Source organism: Sus scrofa, chromosome X (genome assembly GCF_054392235.1).
Source record: "Sus scrofa isolate SSC_HxYL_T2T_F1_AM1 chromosome X, Sscrofa_HxYL_maternal_Yorkshire_Landrace_v2.0, whole genome shotgun sequence".
Classification (NCBI taxonomy): Eukaryota; Metazoa; Chordata; class Mammalia; order Artiodactyla; family Suidae; genus Sus; species Sus scrofa.
Genome location: NC_139401.1, coordinates 100,458,151 through 100,475,812, shown reverse-complemented (window position 1 = coordinate 100,475,812; position 17,662 = coordinate 100,458,151). Strand labels below are relative to the sequence as shown.

Here is a 17,662-nt window from a genome sequence, read left to right as displayed (position 1 = left end):
AGCATCCATGTGACTTCGTGTCATTTTTTTATCTTTTTAGGGCTGCACCCGTGACATCGGGAGGTTCCCGGGCTAGGGGTCGAATCGGAGCTACAGCATCCAGCCTACACCACAGCCACGGCAATACAAGTTTCAAGCCGTGTCTGCGGCCTACACCACAGTTCACAGCAATGCCAGATCGCCGACCCACTGAGAGAGGCCAGGGATCGAATCCACACCCTCATGGATACGAGTCAAGCTGGTTAGTCACTGAACCACAACGGGAACTTCCTCGTGTCATTTTCAATGTGATAGAAATGAAACCCTTGCTGTCTGGGGTAAGGAGGGTCTCCAGCCACCAAGATGGAGAGGCTGATGGCAAGACCGGAAGAGGCGGTCTTCCAGGTGTAGGGCCTTTCAGAAGGCAGGAGCACTGAGAGCGGGGCTCTCACAACTAGTCTAGAAGGAACAGAACTCCCCTTCCCTTCTGTCTACTACACGATACAGGGAGGGGATGAGTTAAGGGTCACGGTGAGGTCACAAAGATATCAGCTTCCTTTCTAGGCTGTCTCTACCAAGCTGGTGGTCTCACCCTCAGGACCTAATGCAGGGTTCCATGGCTTGTTTTACAGGAAGGTCGCTCCCCTCTCATCTGCCTCCTCCTTTGATCCCATAGTTCTTGGGCTTCTTGCCCTTTCCAATATCCTTGTTGGTTTTTTTAAATTTTTTTATTATAGTTTATTTACAACGTTCTGTCAATTCCTTGTTGGTTCTGAGGATAGATATAATGAACCAAGGCATAAGGTCCTTCTCTCTGTACTGTACACCGAGGCAGGGAGAAGGGACCAGCAGAAGTGAGTGACAGAGGGTGTGGGGGGGGGACTCTGTGCAAGCCCCGTGCCATCACAGATGAAGAGCACAAGGCCTGGGCCCGAGGACAGGCTACAAGTAGCACGGAGCCCACCTACACAAAGGGTGGCTCTGCAAAGCCACCAGGTTCTTTGCAGGCCTCATCCAGGCCCACTGCCCCACTGCCTGGTGTCTGGCATCAAACGTGCTGCAGAGACCCAGCCTGGCAGCCCCTTAAGGTCCTGATAGGCACCCAAGAGGTTGTGGGCCCCCCAAGCAGAAGGGAGCGGCTAGGTGTGGGGGTGGCACCCGGGCGGGCTTTGCGGGCCTTACCTCCTTTCCAAAGCAGATAGATGGGCACCACGTAGAGCATAACATGCTGGATGTAGTAAATCTCCAATTCAAAGGGGAGCTGCAAGGACAGGAGGGAGAGAGGTGTTTCAGAGCAGGAAGCACTTGTTTCAATAGATTCTCAAGGTGAATGCCCTCGCTCGACCCCGTGTGCTTCAGCTAGTTCAACTCCCCTCATCATTAGACAAAAACAAATGAAATACACCTATGGCCCAGGCCAGCATCTCCCAAAGTGTATTTTGGGAGATAGGACTTGAAAAATGCTCCACCCAGAAAGTTTGGTTAAAAATGTAACAAATGTTTCATCCCCTTGGAGACCGGCCACCATGTATATCAGCGGCATATTAAGGACCTATGTTGTCTCTACAAGAAGGCTGCTTAACATTTCTTATCTAGAGGAGTTCCCTGGTGGTCTAGCAGTTAGGACTCGGTGCTTTCACTGTTATGGCCTGGGTTCAATCCCTAGTCTGGGAATCCTACATCCTACGTCATGCCCCCGCACCCTGTGACCCGGAAAAAAAAAAAAGAAGAAAAGGTTTATCTACTGTTTCCCAAACTTAGCCAGCGCCTCTGTAAAACATAGCACTTCTGTGTATGTTCTGCAGAATGTGCTTGAGGAAACACAACCTCACACTGCTTCCTGCTCCTGGTGACGGGACTACTTTAAAAGCTTATGTCTCGCCTGACAGGAACAATATATGGGCTAGGATTTATATGGGGTAGGATTTATTATCCCCATTTTTCAGATTTTTTTTAAAAAGTTGACTGCTAGGTCTGGTTAGTTCTAGATCCAAGAATAAAGAGTTTCGCCACTGGATACTTGGGGTCAGGCCAGGGTTAGCCCTACTTTTGGGTGAAGACCAAGCGCCTGGGCCAATTCTGGGACGGCTTGCCAAAAAGAACTTCCCCACCCTCCTTCCACCAACACGCCCACTCATTCACTGGTGTTTCCCATCTCTCTCAAAATGGAAGCTCGAAATTACCAAAGCAGAGCGTGCTTTCAACCTGGCATGGGGACCGCGCCGTAATGCTTGGCAGCGGGTAGAGTGGAAACAGCTGGGAGGCCAACTCAATTCCAGGAAAAGAACTGCAGCAGCTGGCAAGAGGCCTGGCATCCGAGGCTTACACAGCCCTACACACACACACACATTCCCCAAAGGGAAGCCCAGAGTGACAAGGACACCCAGGGCAAGGATCAGCTGCTTCCCTGGGCCCTCCAGGGTGAGCACAGAACTGAAACCAAAAGACTGCGGAGCTCCCAGCCATGGGAGCCTGGATGACCGCAGACCCGGGCCAGAGTCACCTGCTCTGGAGCTTGAAAACAGAAACTCACGCAGAAGGAAAATTTCCCACGGCCCCAGCTGATGCTCGACCATGATTTTATGCTCACGGAAAGAAAGAGCAAAACCAAGAACAAGAAATGAGGGTCCACGCGTCTCCGTAGACCACGTGGACATGACCCGCACCAGGTAACTTTGGAGACCTCACGGTGATGGGGTCTGGGATCACTCCACTAGCTGAAATCTGGGTGCTGCTTTATGCTTTTTCTAACGTCCCCACATCCATGATCTCCTCGGTCCTCTGGAAAACCCCAGGAGGTGGGCAGGTAAAGTATCATTATCCCCATTTGAGAGATGAGGAAAGGCGGGGGTGGCGGCAGGGGAAATGACTTGACACAGAAAGGAGGCAACGTTTCAGGAAGGCCCAGCTCTCTGCCTATATTGCGAATCTTCAGGTACCTAAGGGGCTCGACCGCTCCCTGAATGGGAGCCTGGGCACCCAGGCTGCATTCCTACAGCAGGGAGCAGAGAACCGGGCCGCGGGCACACTGACCCCGATCCCAGCCAGGCCCCCACTACCTTTGCTGAACTCTCAGACTCCAGCCGCTTTTGCCCCACACGCTTCTCCCCTCCCCACCACCCTCCTGGAAAGCAAAGTCCCCCATGTGTGCGGCCAGGGAGGCAGTTCAGCATTGCGGCCTCAAGCACGGACTTTGGAGTTTGGCAAATCCCTGCCCTAGATTTGACTCTGAGGCTAAATAGCCCCGTGCCCTCGGGTAAGTCGCTTAACCTCTCCACCCCGGTTTTGGCACCATGTTCCCACGAACTCCATTTTAGAGGTGAGAAATGGAGGCACACAGAAGATGGCTAACTCACCCAAGGGCACATCAGTGACAGAACCAGGCTGCAAACTCCAGGCAGTCCAGCTCTGGAGTTTATCCTCGTAACCTACACGCTCCGCCACCCACCGCCCGCTCCTTCCCTCTGGCAAAGGCCAGACACCTGGGAGCTGCGCAGTGGAGATGCGCAGAGGAGCTGCGCGCGGGAGCTGCGCAGTGGAGAGGAGCCGGCGCTAACAAGCGCGTGGTAAAGAGAAGCACATTAGCCACAGCAGGATCCCAAACGTCCTCCACCTGGGGGCCGGGCCCAGTCCGGCCCAGTTTACCCGATCCCCACCCTCACAGCCTGCTCTGCCCCCACTGTGGCCCCGGGCCCCACATCACACAGTGGCCAAGCTTGGCCTGCACTACAGGCTCCCCCGTTTGCCCTGTGGCTCTGGAGGAACCTCGGTCACAGAGCTCAGCTGGGATGGCCGGGAGACTGCCCCCACCAGCAGCATCATTCCTCTGAGGGCGCCCCCTCCCCCCTTTTCAAGAGTTCCCCACCTGGAAGGCTACAGAGAGGATTCAACTAGGTGTGGGCACCACTGACAGCCAGGACCAGGGAGGAGAAAGTGTGGGAAAACAGGGAGAGGAAGGGAAGGGGATGAAAGAGAAGGGGTGGTTTGTAACATAAGAAAACTACACATGTGGCAGGAAGAGGGGCGCTGAAAGCAAGCAAGAACCTATCAGGGACCGTTTAATAACAAAGACTATTTATTAAGTACTTAGGGACCATGCAGTGCATTAAGTACTTTCACCTGTGTTATCTCATTTAATTATTGCAAAGTGCTTGCGAAGCAAGGGCTGTGATCATCCCCACTTGACAGAAAAGGACACGAAGGCACAGAGATGTTAAAAAAGAAAAAAAAAATCTAAAGGAGAAGCGGCAGGGCAGTGGAGTGAAGGACATTCAGCTATGGAGCAGCAAAAAAGGCAGCTTTCTTTACTGAGCGGTGAATCTGTGCCAAGTCCCAGGAACTTGCTCGTGGAGCCTCCCCACCCTGTTTTCCCCATTTTATAAACACTATCTGTAAAATGTCATCCTTCCCCCAGAAGCAGTTCACCTTGGCTAATTCATCTCTACCCTTCAGAACTCCCATCTGCAGCTCCACTCTAACGTACATATCTGGGCTCCTTTTCAGCTGGAGGATTCCTGAGGCTTTAGACCAAAAGTCTTACGATCACTGCAAATGAAAGCCAAAAGCAATAAAAATGTCTTAAGCTACATAGGTTGTAACCTCCTTCTCACATCCAAGTCATCTTTTTTTTTAGAAGGCAGACTGGTAAAGTTCTCCAGGCTTCTGGAGTCCGACTGCCTGCCTGACACATGAGGTGCATAGGCTCCATCCATGGCAAGACCCTTCCCAGCCCTCCACCCTGACAGCCCTCCCACCACACTCTTGCCATGGAGACCGCCGATCCCAGTGTGCCTGCCCTGCGTCTCTGTTACTTCAGGCAGCACAAAAAGCCAAGGCTCCCAGGTCACCGCCCAACGTGTGAACTCAAATCTCCATACGGTCCTGTACAAGCCTGAATCTGACCCCATCGCCCCCTGCTCCCCAGTGCCTGAAACCCTTTCCCTCTAGCCTTTGGAAGCCACTGCCATTAGCCAAATCCCCTCTGTCCTCAAAGTCTTCCCTGAGCAATCTCTTCCTTCTGTGACAAAAACCTGGTCCCCGCTCTGAGGACACGGCTATCCCTACAGCCCTCTCGAGTGGTGGGTGCCTCCCCCCCCCCCCGCCATGTTGCCTCGTATCACTGGGCCAGGAGGGGTCCTGTCTGCTCCTCACTGCTGCTTCCAAATCGCAGTCTCAGAAGGCCCTGTGCGGCACAACAGGTTAAGGATCCAGCATTGCCCCAGCTGTGGCAGAGGCCGCGACTGTGGCACGTGATCGATCCCTGGCCTAGGACCTTCCACATTCCGTATGGCCAAATAAATAAGTAAATAAATAAATCGCTGTGTGGCCAAATAAGTAAATAAATAAATCGCTGTATCTTCCAGACCATTCTCTCTGCATCCTTCCTAAGCACACCTCCCATCCTGAACCTCAAATCATCGGCATCTACCGCCCACTCCTTTCCTTGTCACACTCAACTATGGACCCTCCCTGTCACTGCTTTCCAACATGCCTTTGTCAAAATTCCTGTGTTTTCACGATTTAGCCATACGCTGGTTTCTCGATGCCTTGACCTCATCCCATCCCTCACAGGTCTCATCTCCACCTCACCTCAGCCCTTTATTCCCATGGTGAGGCCTGTAACTACCAACACCAACAACCCTTCCACAAACTCTGTCATGCACCCCACTCTCCAATCACCGCCTCCGATCTACCCAACTGACTCCACATCCCCTCACAGCCCAACTCTAACAATCCTCCAACTTCACTGGAACCCACATCTGTTGATCCTACCATTGTCTGACTGGGCCTCACCCACCGTAACTCCTAGGCGGCAGGTGATATGCCTGGCTCTGGGTATTCGGCAATGATGAAGACACCGTCCCTGCCCTACAAGAGTTCATCATCTGGTTGAGAAAATATATAAAGGGATAAAGTCAGCACAGCAAAAGAGCATGGAAGGACCCGTCTCTCAAGCATTAGATTTGGTTGGATTTTTCTTTGAAAGTAGGGGACAATCCTGTGCAATGCAGACTTGTGTAGAGCTCCTGCTGGTGGCTGTGTGCCGGGGATGCTAGTGGAGGCTGGAGACCAGTTAGGGACTGACAATGGCAATGTCTAAATCAAGCTTGAAGGCAGAGGCAGCAAGAGAATGGAGGGCGGGGCAGGTTTGAAAGCAGATAAGGACATCGAATCACCAGGACTAAGTAACTGATATGGACAGGAATCAGCAGGAGTAAGAGGAGAGGTCAAAGATGGCCCCCAAGCTGATGGCCTAGGTGGCTGGTGGGATGTTGGGGCTTCTCCCTAAGTTGGGGCCTACGGTTAAGGAAGGATGTTGGGGTGTTGGCGGGGGGGGGGGGGGCATAAGAAGCTGAGACCAGGCTGAGCTTGCGAGGCCAGCGTTAAGAACCTGGCAGAAAGGCCCATAACGTAGTGAGACTGTGGTTCTGGGTCTCAAGGAGGCTGCAGAAGACAAGAAGCGTTGAAAGGCAAATGATATACATCTATATAAAATACAAACACTGGAGTTCTCCTTGTGGCTCAGCAGTTAATAACTCAACTAGTATCCACGAGAACCCCAGTTCGATCCCTGGCCTCGCTCAGTGGGTTACAGATCCGGCGTTGCCGTGAGCTGTGGTGTAGGCTGCAGGTGCGGCTCGGATCCCACGTTGCTGTGGCTGTGGTGTAGGCTGGCAGCTACAGCTCCGATTAGACCTCCAGCCTGGGAACCTCCATATGCCGCAGGTACATCCCTAAAAAAAGAAAGATACATAGATAGATGATAGATAGATAAACTGCAAACACAGAAAACTAAAAGGATGAAATTCTAAAAGGCACAGAAATGCTGATATCCTCTTTAAACACCCCAAAAGAAGACTTTGCAAACTCCTGGTCCCTGGTCCTCTTTCAAGAGTGAATGGGTGGCAAGAGGTGGAGGTCGTAACTCAAGGGGAGCCCTGATGGAGAGAATGGGGGAGACTTGAATTTCTTTACAGACAGAAAGAAGGAACCAGTGGGGAGAGAGACTGAAGAAGCAAGAGGGGCAGGAGGTGCTGGCTGGGGAGCAGTCCTGAGGCGGGCAGGAGGGGTGGGACCCAGAACACAGAGGAGGATTAGCCTTGGGCTCCAAGAGATGAGGATGAAGTGAGAGTTGAATATGAGGCACGGGCATCCTGGAAGTGGAGGAAGCTCACAAGCCAGGAGCTGCCACTGCCTGGCTGGAGACTTGTGTTATCCAAAGGGTCCGGGGCTAGTGATAGAGTACAAAGCGAGGCAGTGGTCACAGAGGATTTTGGTCCAGCTCAGCCCCGAACTGCAGCCTTTCCAAAGAAACCAGAGAAGCAAAACAGATCATTGCTGTGGACTGAGTGCTTGTCGCCCTCTCAAATTCATGACGGATAGGATGGTATTAGAAGGTGGAGCCACTAGGAGATTAGGCCATGATGAAATGAGAGGCCTCAGAGAGCTCCCCAGCCCCTCCCACCCTGAGACCAGGAAGAGGGGCCTCACTCGATCCTGCTGGCACCCTGATCTCGGCCTTCCAGCCTCCAACACCGGGAGAAATCCAATTCCGGAAGTTTATAAGCCACGCAGTCGATGGTATTTTGTTATAGGAACCCAAACAGACTAAAACAATAATCCATCTCCCTTCGAGGGGAAAGGAAAGAGGAAAAGAAGCAGCCTTTGGTAATGCCTGCCCACCGAGTTTGGCTTTGGAACACTTTATCTTCATTAACTGACCGCAGGCTTCCACTGTGGCTACGGGTGCCGCAAACTCCTTGGGACGAAATACCGCTCGTTAGAGCAGCCACAGAAGGAATGCCCACAACCTAAAATCAACCACAGAACATTCCCAGAACAGAATACCACGCTGCCATGAAAAACAACAAGGTGCCAGGAAGAAACCCGCAGAGGAATCCAGGATGTGGGACATTCTAGAAAACAATAGGCCTGGGTTCTTCAAAACGTCAAAGTCATGAATGAGAGGGCCAGGGGAACTGCTCCTCCTAGATTTGCAAAAGTAAATAAACAAAACCTGAAGAGAGAGAACAAGCAAAAGCAATCTTGAAACTTGACTGAATCCTGATTAGAAAAAAAAAAAAAGTTAAAAAAGACATTCTTGGGACAATGGGGGAAATTTAAATGTAAACAGATTATTAGACAAAGTAGATAAGAAAATGACTAGAATTGGTCATTTTCTTTGGTGTGATTATGGTATTGTGGATATACAAGAGAATGTCCTTTTCCTTAGGAGCTGCAGGCTGAAGTATTTAGAACTGAAGAGTCAGGATGTCTGCAACTTTTGGGGAAATGATTCAGCAACTTACATAAAGTGAATACGGAAAAACAGTAATTGTTGAATCTAGCTGGAGGGTATACAGTTGTTGTTTACTAAACTCTTATTTCAAGCCTTCAGGATGTTTGAAAATTTTTATGATAAAAAGTTGGGAAATTTTTAAAACTGAACTGAATCTACAAGAAGTAAATCTGTATGAATATCGCGAAATCCTAAGGTACATTAACTGGAAGAAAAAATAAGCTGTACTCATTTTGCAGGGTAATTTGTCAATATAAAATATATATTCTAAAAAATGTTAAATACCAACTCAGTTTGACTCACTAATTTCACTTCTAGTAATTTATACTAAGAGAGATACCTGGATACATGCACAAAGCTGTCTGTATAAAGATGTTCATTGCAGCATTATTTGTAATAACGAAAATATCTAATAACAAAAAAGCTAACAATGTCCACAGGTAGGAGAGTCATAGAAAATACTCTAGAAGACTATGCAGCCATTTACAAAAAAGAAGGCACTACCATTTGCAGGTAAAACTGAGCAAATCTATATTGAACAAAGCATGATCCTTTTTGTAGAAGAAGAAAAGCAAGTCAGTCTTTATACTTTTGTTTTGTTTTTTGCTTTTCATGGCCGCACCCGTGGCATATGGAGGTTCCCAGGCTAGGGGTGGAATCGGAGCTGCAGCTGCTGGCCTATACACAGCCACAGTCACACCAGATCCCAGCGGAATCTGTGACCTACACCACAGCTCATGGCAATGCCAGATCCTTAACCCACTATGCAGAGCCAGGGATTGAACTCGTGTCCTCATGGTTACCAGTCGGGTTTGTTACTGCTGAGCCACAATGGGAACTCCCTCTTTGTACTTTTAGATGTCTATAAATGCAGAGAGAAAGGACTGGGATGATATTTACCAAACTGGGTGGGAGAATAAGACTGGGGAGAACAGGTTGGGATAGAGAAGGGGAGACCTAGACTTGGATCTTACATATTCGTATAGTTGGATTTTCGCAACAAACCAATGTATTAATTTATTAACCATGCAGCTAAAAGTGTAAAAGTTAAAAAAAAAATAAAAAAGGCCAACTAGGAATGTACCTCTCAGTGGTAATCACCTCTGGGGAGTGGACAGAATGTTTTATTCTTCTTATCTCTTCATTGCAGGAATCCTCAATCCAGAGGATGCATTAAGCTATTGAGCAGGAGGAGTGTGATTTTTTTCTCTAGCTTTTAAGAATTCCCTCTTAGAGTATCCGAGGACGGTATAGACCCCTCGCCAAGTCCCTTGTTCTCTTTGTATCTTCCCTTATGACCTAACTCCCATCCCCGGTAGGGACAGATGCCAACAGCCCCACCAGGCACTTGGAATTCTACGATCCACTTAAGGTCTGATGTGGAGAGAAGGAGGGGGACAACTGGGGCGGGGGGTGGGGGGCTTCTCCTTCCCTTTAGAGTCCACGTCCTAGCAGGGCCACTCCTGACTTCCTCCTTGGTGCTCAGAGCAGAGAGACAGTAGGAAAACAGAGTTGTGGTTGCCTCCAGCCAGCTCCCTAATGTCAAACAAAGTATGTTGCGCTCATGAAAGATGTTGTTTGCTCTGGTGGTGCAGTTACTTGTGTATTTCCTGGTGTCAAAGATATAGGAACTGGGGCCTGCTTGCCTCGGCCTGGCAAGCCCAGAGAACTTCCCTGAGTGGCAATTTTGGGTCAGTCAGCCATCAGATAGCCTGCAAGGCCTCAGTTATTAGCTTAGTTACTTTCCTTCAACCAATGTGACAGGGAAACCTCACTTCTCTCCTCCCACCTCTAACAGACTAAGGAGCTGCGGGCCTGTCATCCTGGGAAACCACCAAGTGCCACTCTAGTTTGCTGCTGGTATCAAGAGTTATTTCTTAGGTCAGTCTCCCAAGGCAGCAGAAATAAAAACAAAAATAAACCAATGTAGCCTAATCAAATTGACAAGCTTTTGCACAGCCCAGGAAACCATTAACAAACAAACAAAAAAAAGACAACCTATGGAATGGGAGAAAATAGTTTCAAATAATGCAACCAACAAGGGATTAATCTCTAAAAGATACAAGCAACTTACACAACTCAACAGCAAAAAAACCCAACAACCCAATCAAAAAATGGGCAGAAGACCCGAACAGACATTTTTCTAAAGAAGATATACAGATGGCCAACAGGCGCATGAAAAGATACTCAACATCACTAATTATTTGAGAAATGCAAATCAAAACTACAACGAGGTACCACCTCACACCGATCAGAATGGCCATCATTAACAAGTTCACAAATGGAGAAAAGGGATCCCCCTTATGCTGATGGTGGGAATGTACATTGGTACAACCACTGTGGAAGGCAGTATGGAAATACCTCAGAAAACTAAATATAGAACTACCGTATGACCCAGCAATCCCACTCCTGGGCATCTATCCAGACAAAACTACAATTCAAAAAGATACATGCACCTGTATGTTCACTGCAGCATTATTCACAATAGCCAAGACATGGAAACAACCTAAACACCCACTGACAGATGAATGGATTAGGAAGATGGGGTACACATACACAATGGAATACTACTCAGCCACAACAAAGAAGAGAATAATGCCATTTGCAGCAACATGGATGAAACTAGAGATTCTCATACTAAGTAAGTCAGAAAGAGAAAGACAAACACCATATGATATCACTTATAGCTGAAATCTATTTTATGGCACAAATGAACCTATCTACAGAAAAGAAACAAACTCATGGACTTGGGAGAACAGACTTGTGGTTGCCAAGGTGGAGGGGAAGGGAGTGGGATAGACTGGGACTTTGGGGATTAGTAGATGCAAACTATTGCATTTGGCGTGGATAAGCAGTGGGGTCCTGCTGTCTGGCACAGGGAACTATAACTAGTCACTTGTGATGGAACAGGATGGAGGATAATGTGAGGAAAAGAACATATATATACACACATATATATAGAACTGGGTCACTTTGCTGTACAGCAGAAATTGACAGAACATTGTAAATCAACTATAATAGAAACAATAAAAATTTTTTTAAAAAAAGGAGTCATTTCTGAAAAGGCAGGGAAGAAAACTCTGGGCTTCTGACCAAACAGTAATAGTAGTAGCTATAGTCATACTAGTAGTGGTGGTGGTGGTGGTGGTGGTAAGCAAGCAATAAGAGCTAAGTTTTGAGGCTTCCAAGGGGATATGTCAGAACTAAGTCTGCTGCATTTTTCAGAGCTGTAATAATGAGGAGAGGATGCAGACAATGACGGTCAGAATCGTTGATACTTCCTGAGTGTTTTTTGTTTGTTTGTTTTCTTTGTGGTCTTTTTACCACTTCTAGGGCCACTCCCACAGCATATGGAGGTTCCCAGGCTAGGGGTCCAATTGGAGCTGTAGCCACCGGCCTACAACGGGATTCAAGCCGCATCTGCAACCTACACCACAGCTCACGGCCACGCCGGATCCTTAACCCACTGAGCAAGGCCAGGGATCGAACCCGCAACCTCATGGTTCTCAGTTGGATTTGTTAACCACTGAGCCACGACAGGAACTCCAATACTTCCTGATTGTTATGGGCCGAATCGTGCCTCCTCCAAATCCATGCTGAGGTCCAAACCCCCAGTATCTCGGAATGTGACTCTTTGGAGATCCTTTACAGAGGTAATTAAGATAAAACAAGGTTATATGGATGGCCTCTGATCCCATCGGACTGCTATCTGTCTAAGAAGAGGAGACGAGGACCCAGACAGACCATATGAGACACAGGGAGAAGACAGTCGCCTATAAGTCAAAGAGCCAGGCCCTCAGAAGAGGCTAACACTGCTGACACTCTCAAGCTGTGACGAAAGCCTGAAGGATTAGGCATGGCAGCCCGAGGAAACGAACACACTTGACGAACTGTATGCTCTGAGCCAGGCCCTGTTCTAAGCATTTCACAAACGTTAACTGCTTTCATCTCCGTCACATGCTTATGAGGGAGCTCCTATTTTTACTCTCCAGTCTTAAGATGAGGAAACTGAGGCACAGAGAGGATCCTGTAATAGCAAAAGACTGGCAACGACTGAATGGCCATCTCAGACGGGATGGGAAAAGACGCTGCCACAGTGAAAATGTAACTACGCTTCTACTCAATGATAGGGATGAATCTCAGAAATACAATGTTGAGTAAAATAAGCACAGCTCAGAAGACTATATACAACAGAATGTCCCCCCTTTCTTTGCCACGCCCACAGCATATGGAGGTTCCCAGGCTAGGGGTGATATTGGAGCTGCAGCTGCTGGCCTTCACCACAGCCACAGCAACGCGGGATCAGAGCCGCACCCGCAACCTACACCACAGCTCAGGGCGATGCCGGATCCTTAACCCACTAGGATCGAACCTGCATCTTCATTGATACTAGTCGGATTCATTATTGCCGAGCCATGGATGGGAACTCTCAGAATGCCCTTTTTTAAAGATCAGAAAGCAACTAAAATGAAATAATTTCTCATTTAGGATTATTTTATAGATAATGTAATTTTATTATTTATATATTCTTGCTGTGTATACGAGAGATAAGATTATTTTTTTAAAAAAGGAAAGGAATAATAACCAAAATTCATGCTAGTGACTTGGAGTTCCCCGGTGGCTCAGTGGGTTAAGGATCCAGCATTGTCACTGCTGTGCCTCGGATCGCTGCTGTGACACTGGTTCAATCTCCAGCCGGGGAACTTCTACAAGCTCACATGCTGCCAGTTCAGAAAAACAAACAAACAAAACCAACCCAGCAAAAAAACAAAAAAGGCTAGTTGTGGTGGGTAGAGAGGTAGGGCGCAGCATGGGGTTAGCATATAGGCTTACATCTATAACTTATTAACAATGTAGCCAATTCTTGGGTGGAGTTCATAGTTGTTAATAATACAATCCATGAATAAGTAAATGTATTCATAAATAAAATTAAAGCATGCCATGTATGAATCAGTGTTGAAATTTGTTATGAATTAAGAATTATATGAGTTCCCGTAATGGCTCAGTGGTTAACAAATCCGACTAGGAACCATGAGGTTGTGGGTTCTGTCCCTGGCCTTGCTCAGCGGGTTAAGGATCCGGCGTTGCTGTGAGCTGTGGTGTAGGTTGCAGACACAGCTCAGATCTGGTGTTGCTGTGGCTGTGGTGAAGGCTGGCAGCTGTAGCTCTGACTGGAGCCCTAGACTGGGAACCTCCACATGCCACGGGAGCGGCCCAAAAAAAGGCAAAAAGACAAAAATTTAAAAAAAGAATTATAAGTACGATTAACTCAATTATGTGCAACCAAGGTCTATTACTTTTTCTTTTTAGGGCCACACCCGTGGCATATGGAGGTTCCCAGGCCGGGGGTCGAATCAGAGCTATAGCCGCTGGCCTACGCCACAGCCGGTGGCCTACACCACAGCCAAAGCAACACCAGATCCGAGCCACATCTTCAATCTACACCACAGCTCACAGCAACGCCAGGTCCTTAACCCACTGTGCAATTGAACCTGCGTTCTCATCGATGTTAGTCAGATTTGTTTCCACTGAGTCACAACGGGAACTCCCCAAGGTCCATTTTAAAAGAAAAAACAGTAGGGGTTTCATTAAATAACTTGCCAAAGGTCTCAAGGGTGAGCCAGGATGTGAACCCAGGCGATCTGACTCCAGAAGGAATCATCTGAATTACTGCTGTCTGTTCTACAGACCAGGTTGTTCCTCTGATGGAAAAGAAATAGAGTCCACCTTGAAGCCTGAAGGCCAGACCCTATAGCTAGGTACCACGACAGAGGCACCAGCCATCCAAGACCCAGGGGGCTCTGAAGTCACCAAAGCTAGATTTACCACTTCTTCAGACTGCACCAAAATTCAAATTTCATGCAGAAAAGGAAAGAAGCTTTGAGTACACAAGAAGGTACTTCAGGACTTAGAAGTCCTGCTCTGAACATGTTATTTGACTTTTTACTCAAGGAGGGAAGGTAAATATTTGTGCGGCTCTCTTCACAGAACTCAGGGGAAAGGCTCATGACAGACGATGGTTCAAAAGGCCTACAGAAGCAGCAGGGCAGCCCCAAGTCAAGACAGTCAGCTTGTGTGCGGAGGCCAAACCACACCTGCAGAATGACTGAGCCAGGGCTGGCCTTCCTGCTCAGGGGGTGTGACAAGGGGCCCCATGAGGGCCTTTTGCAGCCCTGACAGGATCAAGGCCTCATTCTCCTCTGCCTCGGGTTACAGATGCCACGCAGAAAATAGAAGCCATGCAGAATGGGAGGGACGAGAGGAAAGCTGCTCAACTTCCAGTCCCTCATCAGCCCAGGCAGCCTGCAATGCCACCGGCTCTATTTTAGTGCCTTCAAAGGACCTGAGTATCAGATGGCTTGAAATAAGGCCAACCCCACACTAGCACTAGAGCAAAGAAAGGGACAAACACCTCTGAGATTTGGCTCATAGCCAGTGAAAACAGCTCAAGGGCACGCAGTTCCCAGGAGGCTACCGCCCTCAACCAACCAAGCAGGGAGCCTGGTTAATCTTCTACTCCTTGGGTCCCTTGCTTGAAGGCAACCAGTGGGCCAGGCAGCCATTTATAAGGCAGGTCTCCCTACCCTGCTGCCTCCAATGTCTTCCCCCAAAGAGGCCCATCACCTCTGTTACAAGCTGGGGCCAGGTTCATGAATCCCTAAATCAAGGGAAGGCAAATGTCCCATGTCCTCTGGAGGCATGACCCTTGGGAAGAGGCCAAGAGATGGGACTTGCCCACCTCCTGACCTGAGTCAATGCTGCTCACTTCTCTTTCTCCGTCTATTCTTTTTTTCCCCTCTGTTTAACTCTCCCAGGCAGTCTACAAGCACTGAAGGCTGATAAACTTAGTCTCACAGCGGCTCCTAGTTAAGCCAACACACAGAGAATATGCAGAATCTTTATTTTCATCACAGAGTTTTAGAGAAAGAATCCTTTTGACCCCCTGGGATGGGGCCCAGCATTCTATCTTTGAATGAGGCTCCCTAAGGTAATACAGATGCAGTGGTACCTAACTATACGTGGAGAAATACTACAGTAGGTCAGCCTTTTCCAAAAGTCTCAATGGTAGGTGTGAAATTAGAATGTTTTCTCACAGAAACGACAGGCAGTTCCCAGGAAAAATGTACTGATAAGGATAATGATGTGACCAGTGTTCAAAACAGTAAAGATAATAACGGTAATAATAATTAATAATTGCTGGTACATAGCACTTCTCTGCTAGGCACTGTCCTAAGTACTTGTATTCACTAACACAACAACTCTATAGCAGTGCTATAATACCACCATTTTTTGGATGAAGGAATTAAGACAGAGAGAAAGTGACTGGCCCATGGCTAATTACAGACCTGGATATAAGCCAGGCGATCTGATTCCATCACTACCATGAAGTGTGCTAAGGCTCTTTATAGTATAGAGGAAGCCTTTGATTTACAAATGACTCAAATCTATGATGGTTTGAGCCCCTGTTGTTGAAATATTATCCTCTTTCTTCCATCCCCACCATGTGAGACCAGATCTGAATGGTTTAATTATGTTGTCAAGGGAAACCACCAACCCTGGAATCTACCAACAAGGTCCTGGAACACCAACTTATTCATTCATTCAGTCAATCATTCAATCAATCAACAAATATTTACTGAGCAACTATTCATAATGTGTTAACTATTATGAACAAGATACAAGTGGTCCCTGTCTCCATGCACTTATACCCACCTCACATCACATGCTGATTTCTAGGTTTCAGAAGGGCTCAGAAATCAAAAGATGGTTTAAATCAGTGTTCCAAGGGTTAACAGCCACTAATATTAATGTTTTGTCACTTACATGGGTTAAATAGCTACCAGATGCCTCAAAGAACTTAAGTACAATACTAGACAGACATATAGTAGGTAATTATTAACTTCTAGAGAGAGATTTCAGGAGAGAAGAAAGATGGCCAAACTAACAAAGAGAATTAAAACAACCTCCTGACTACTCCCAACAGGAAGGACACAGCCATAAGAGGGTTGGAAAACAAGACCTAGACTTCCCATTTCTGGTAATAACAGAAGCCAGTACTTAAAGAGATCTGCACAAAGACCCACATTTCAGGGTAAAGATGTACTGTAAATACAAAGTATCCCACCTCTAGAATGGTAAGGAAGGCCCCATCTCAAATCTTAACAATGAGTTGGGATAGAAGTGAGAGAAACTAGTTAGTTCCACTAAACACTTGGAACCACAAGGCAGCCCCCTCATGTGGGTTTGCAATCTAAATTTACACTAGTTGTATCCTCCAAAAATGTTAGACTGAGAGTTTCTTTAGCATGATTCTAGATTGGTAGCCCTCAAGTACCTGGCAAGAACAAAGATGAGTCCTGTCTAGAGAAATCCAAGACTCAAAAAATTCCTACACAGTAGTTACCGTTGTAGCTCAGTGGGCTATGAACCCGACTAGTATCCACGAGGACATGGATTCGATCCCTGGCCTCACTCAGTGGGTTAAGGATCCAGTGTTGTGGTGAGCTGTGGTGTAGGCTGCAGACATGGCTCAGATCCCACATTGCTGTGGCTGTGGCATAGGCCGGCAACTGCAACTCCAATTCAACCCCTGGCCTGGGAACTTCTATATGCCACAGGTGCAGCCCTAAAAAAAAAATCATTTTAATTTAAAAAAAAAAATTCCTACGAAAAAAAATTTAAAGAAAATAAAGAACAGTAATATTTAAAACAAAACCTAAACATGAAAGGAAATAAGCTAAGAACCAGTAAAAACAGAGTTTGAAGAACCATAGGAGTTCCCTGGTGGTGCAGTGGGTTAAGGATCTGGCACTGTCAATGCAGTGGCTTGGGGTTGCTGCTGTGGCATGGGTTTGATTCCTGGTCCAGGAACATCTGCATGCTGTGGGCATGACCAAAAAAAAAAAAAAAAAAAGAGAGAAAAGAAAAAAGGGAAAAAAAAGAGAACTTCGTAATAGTTACAGGCTATGTTTGGAAAAATGAAAAATAACTGAAATTTAATTGACATATTTAGTTATTGATAGGCAACTAAAGAGATAAGTAAAATATGAGCTGAAGAAATTATCCGAAATACAACATAGTAAACTAAAGAAGTCAAAAATATGAATACTAGTCCTAGAAGAAGAGAATGAGACAAAGGCAGTAGTTGAAGGTATAAGAGCTAAGAATGTTCAGAAAACCTGATGAAAGCCATGTATCCACAGACTCAAAAAATTCAGACTCCCAAACAGAATAGGCCAAAACTAATCAATATTGAAACATATATTACCCACACCGCAGAACACCAAAAAGATCTTAAAACCAATCAGAAAGAAAAGAGATCACTTTCCAAGAAGTAAAAGTTAAGTCTGACCAATGACTTTTCAAGGCAACAATAGAGACAGA

The 17,662-nt window shown here is 47.1% G+C and overlaps 1 protein-coding gene across 9 annotated transcripts in view; it reads right to left on the bottom strand.

The window, feature by feature from the left end:
• Window positions 1–17,662, bottom strand: part of TMEM164 (transmembrane protein 164) — a 214,739-nt gene that overhangs the window by 64,468 nt on the left and 132,609 nt on the right. For all 9 annotated transcript variants that reach the window (XR_014835524.1, XM_085008168.1, XM_085008165.1 and 6 more), the window contains one exon: window positions 1,162–1,240. Coding sequence is in view for 8 of the 9 variants with exons in the window: in XM_085008168.1 (XP_084864294.1) it covers window positions 1,162–1,240 (79 nt within the window). In the remaining variant the exon portion in view is untranslated. The remainder of the gene's footprint in view (window positions 1–1,161; window positions 1,241–17,662) is intronic.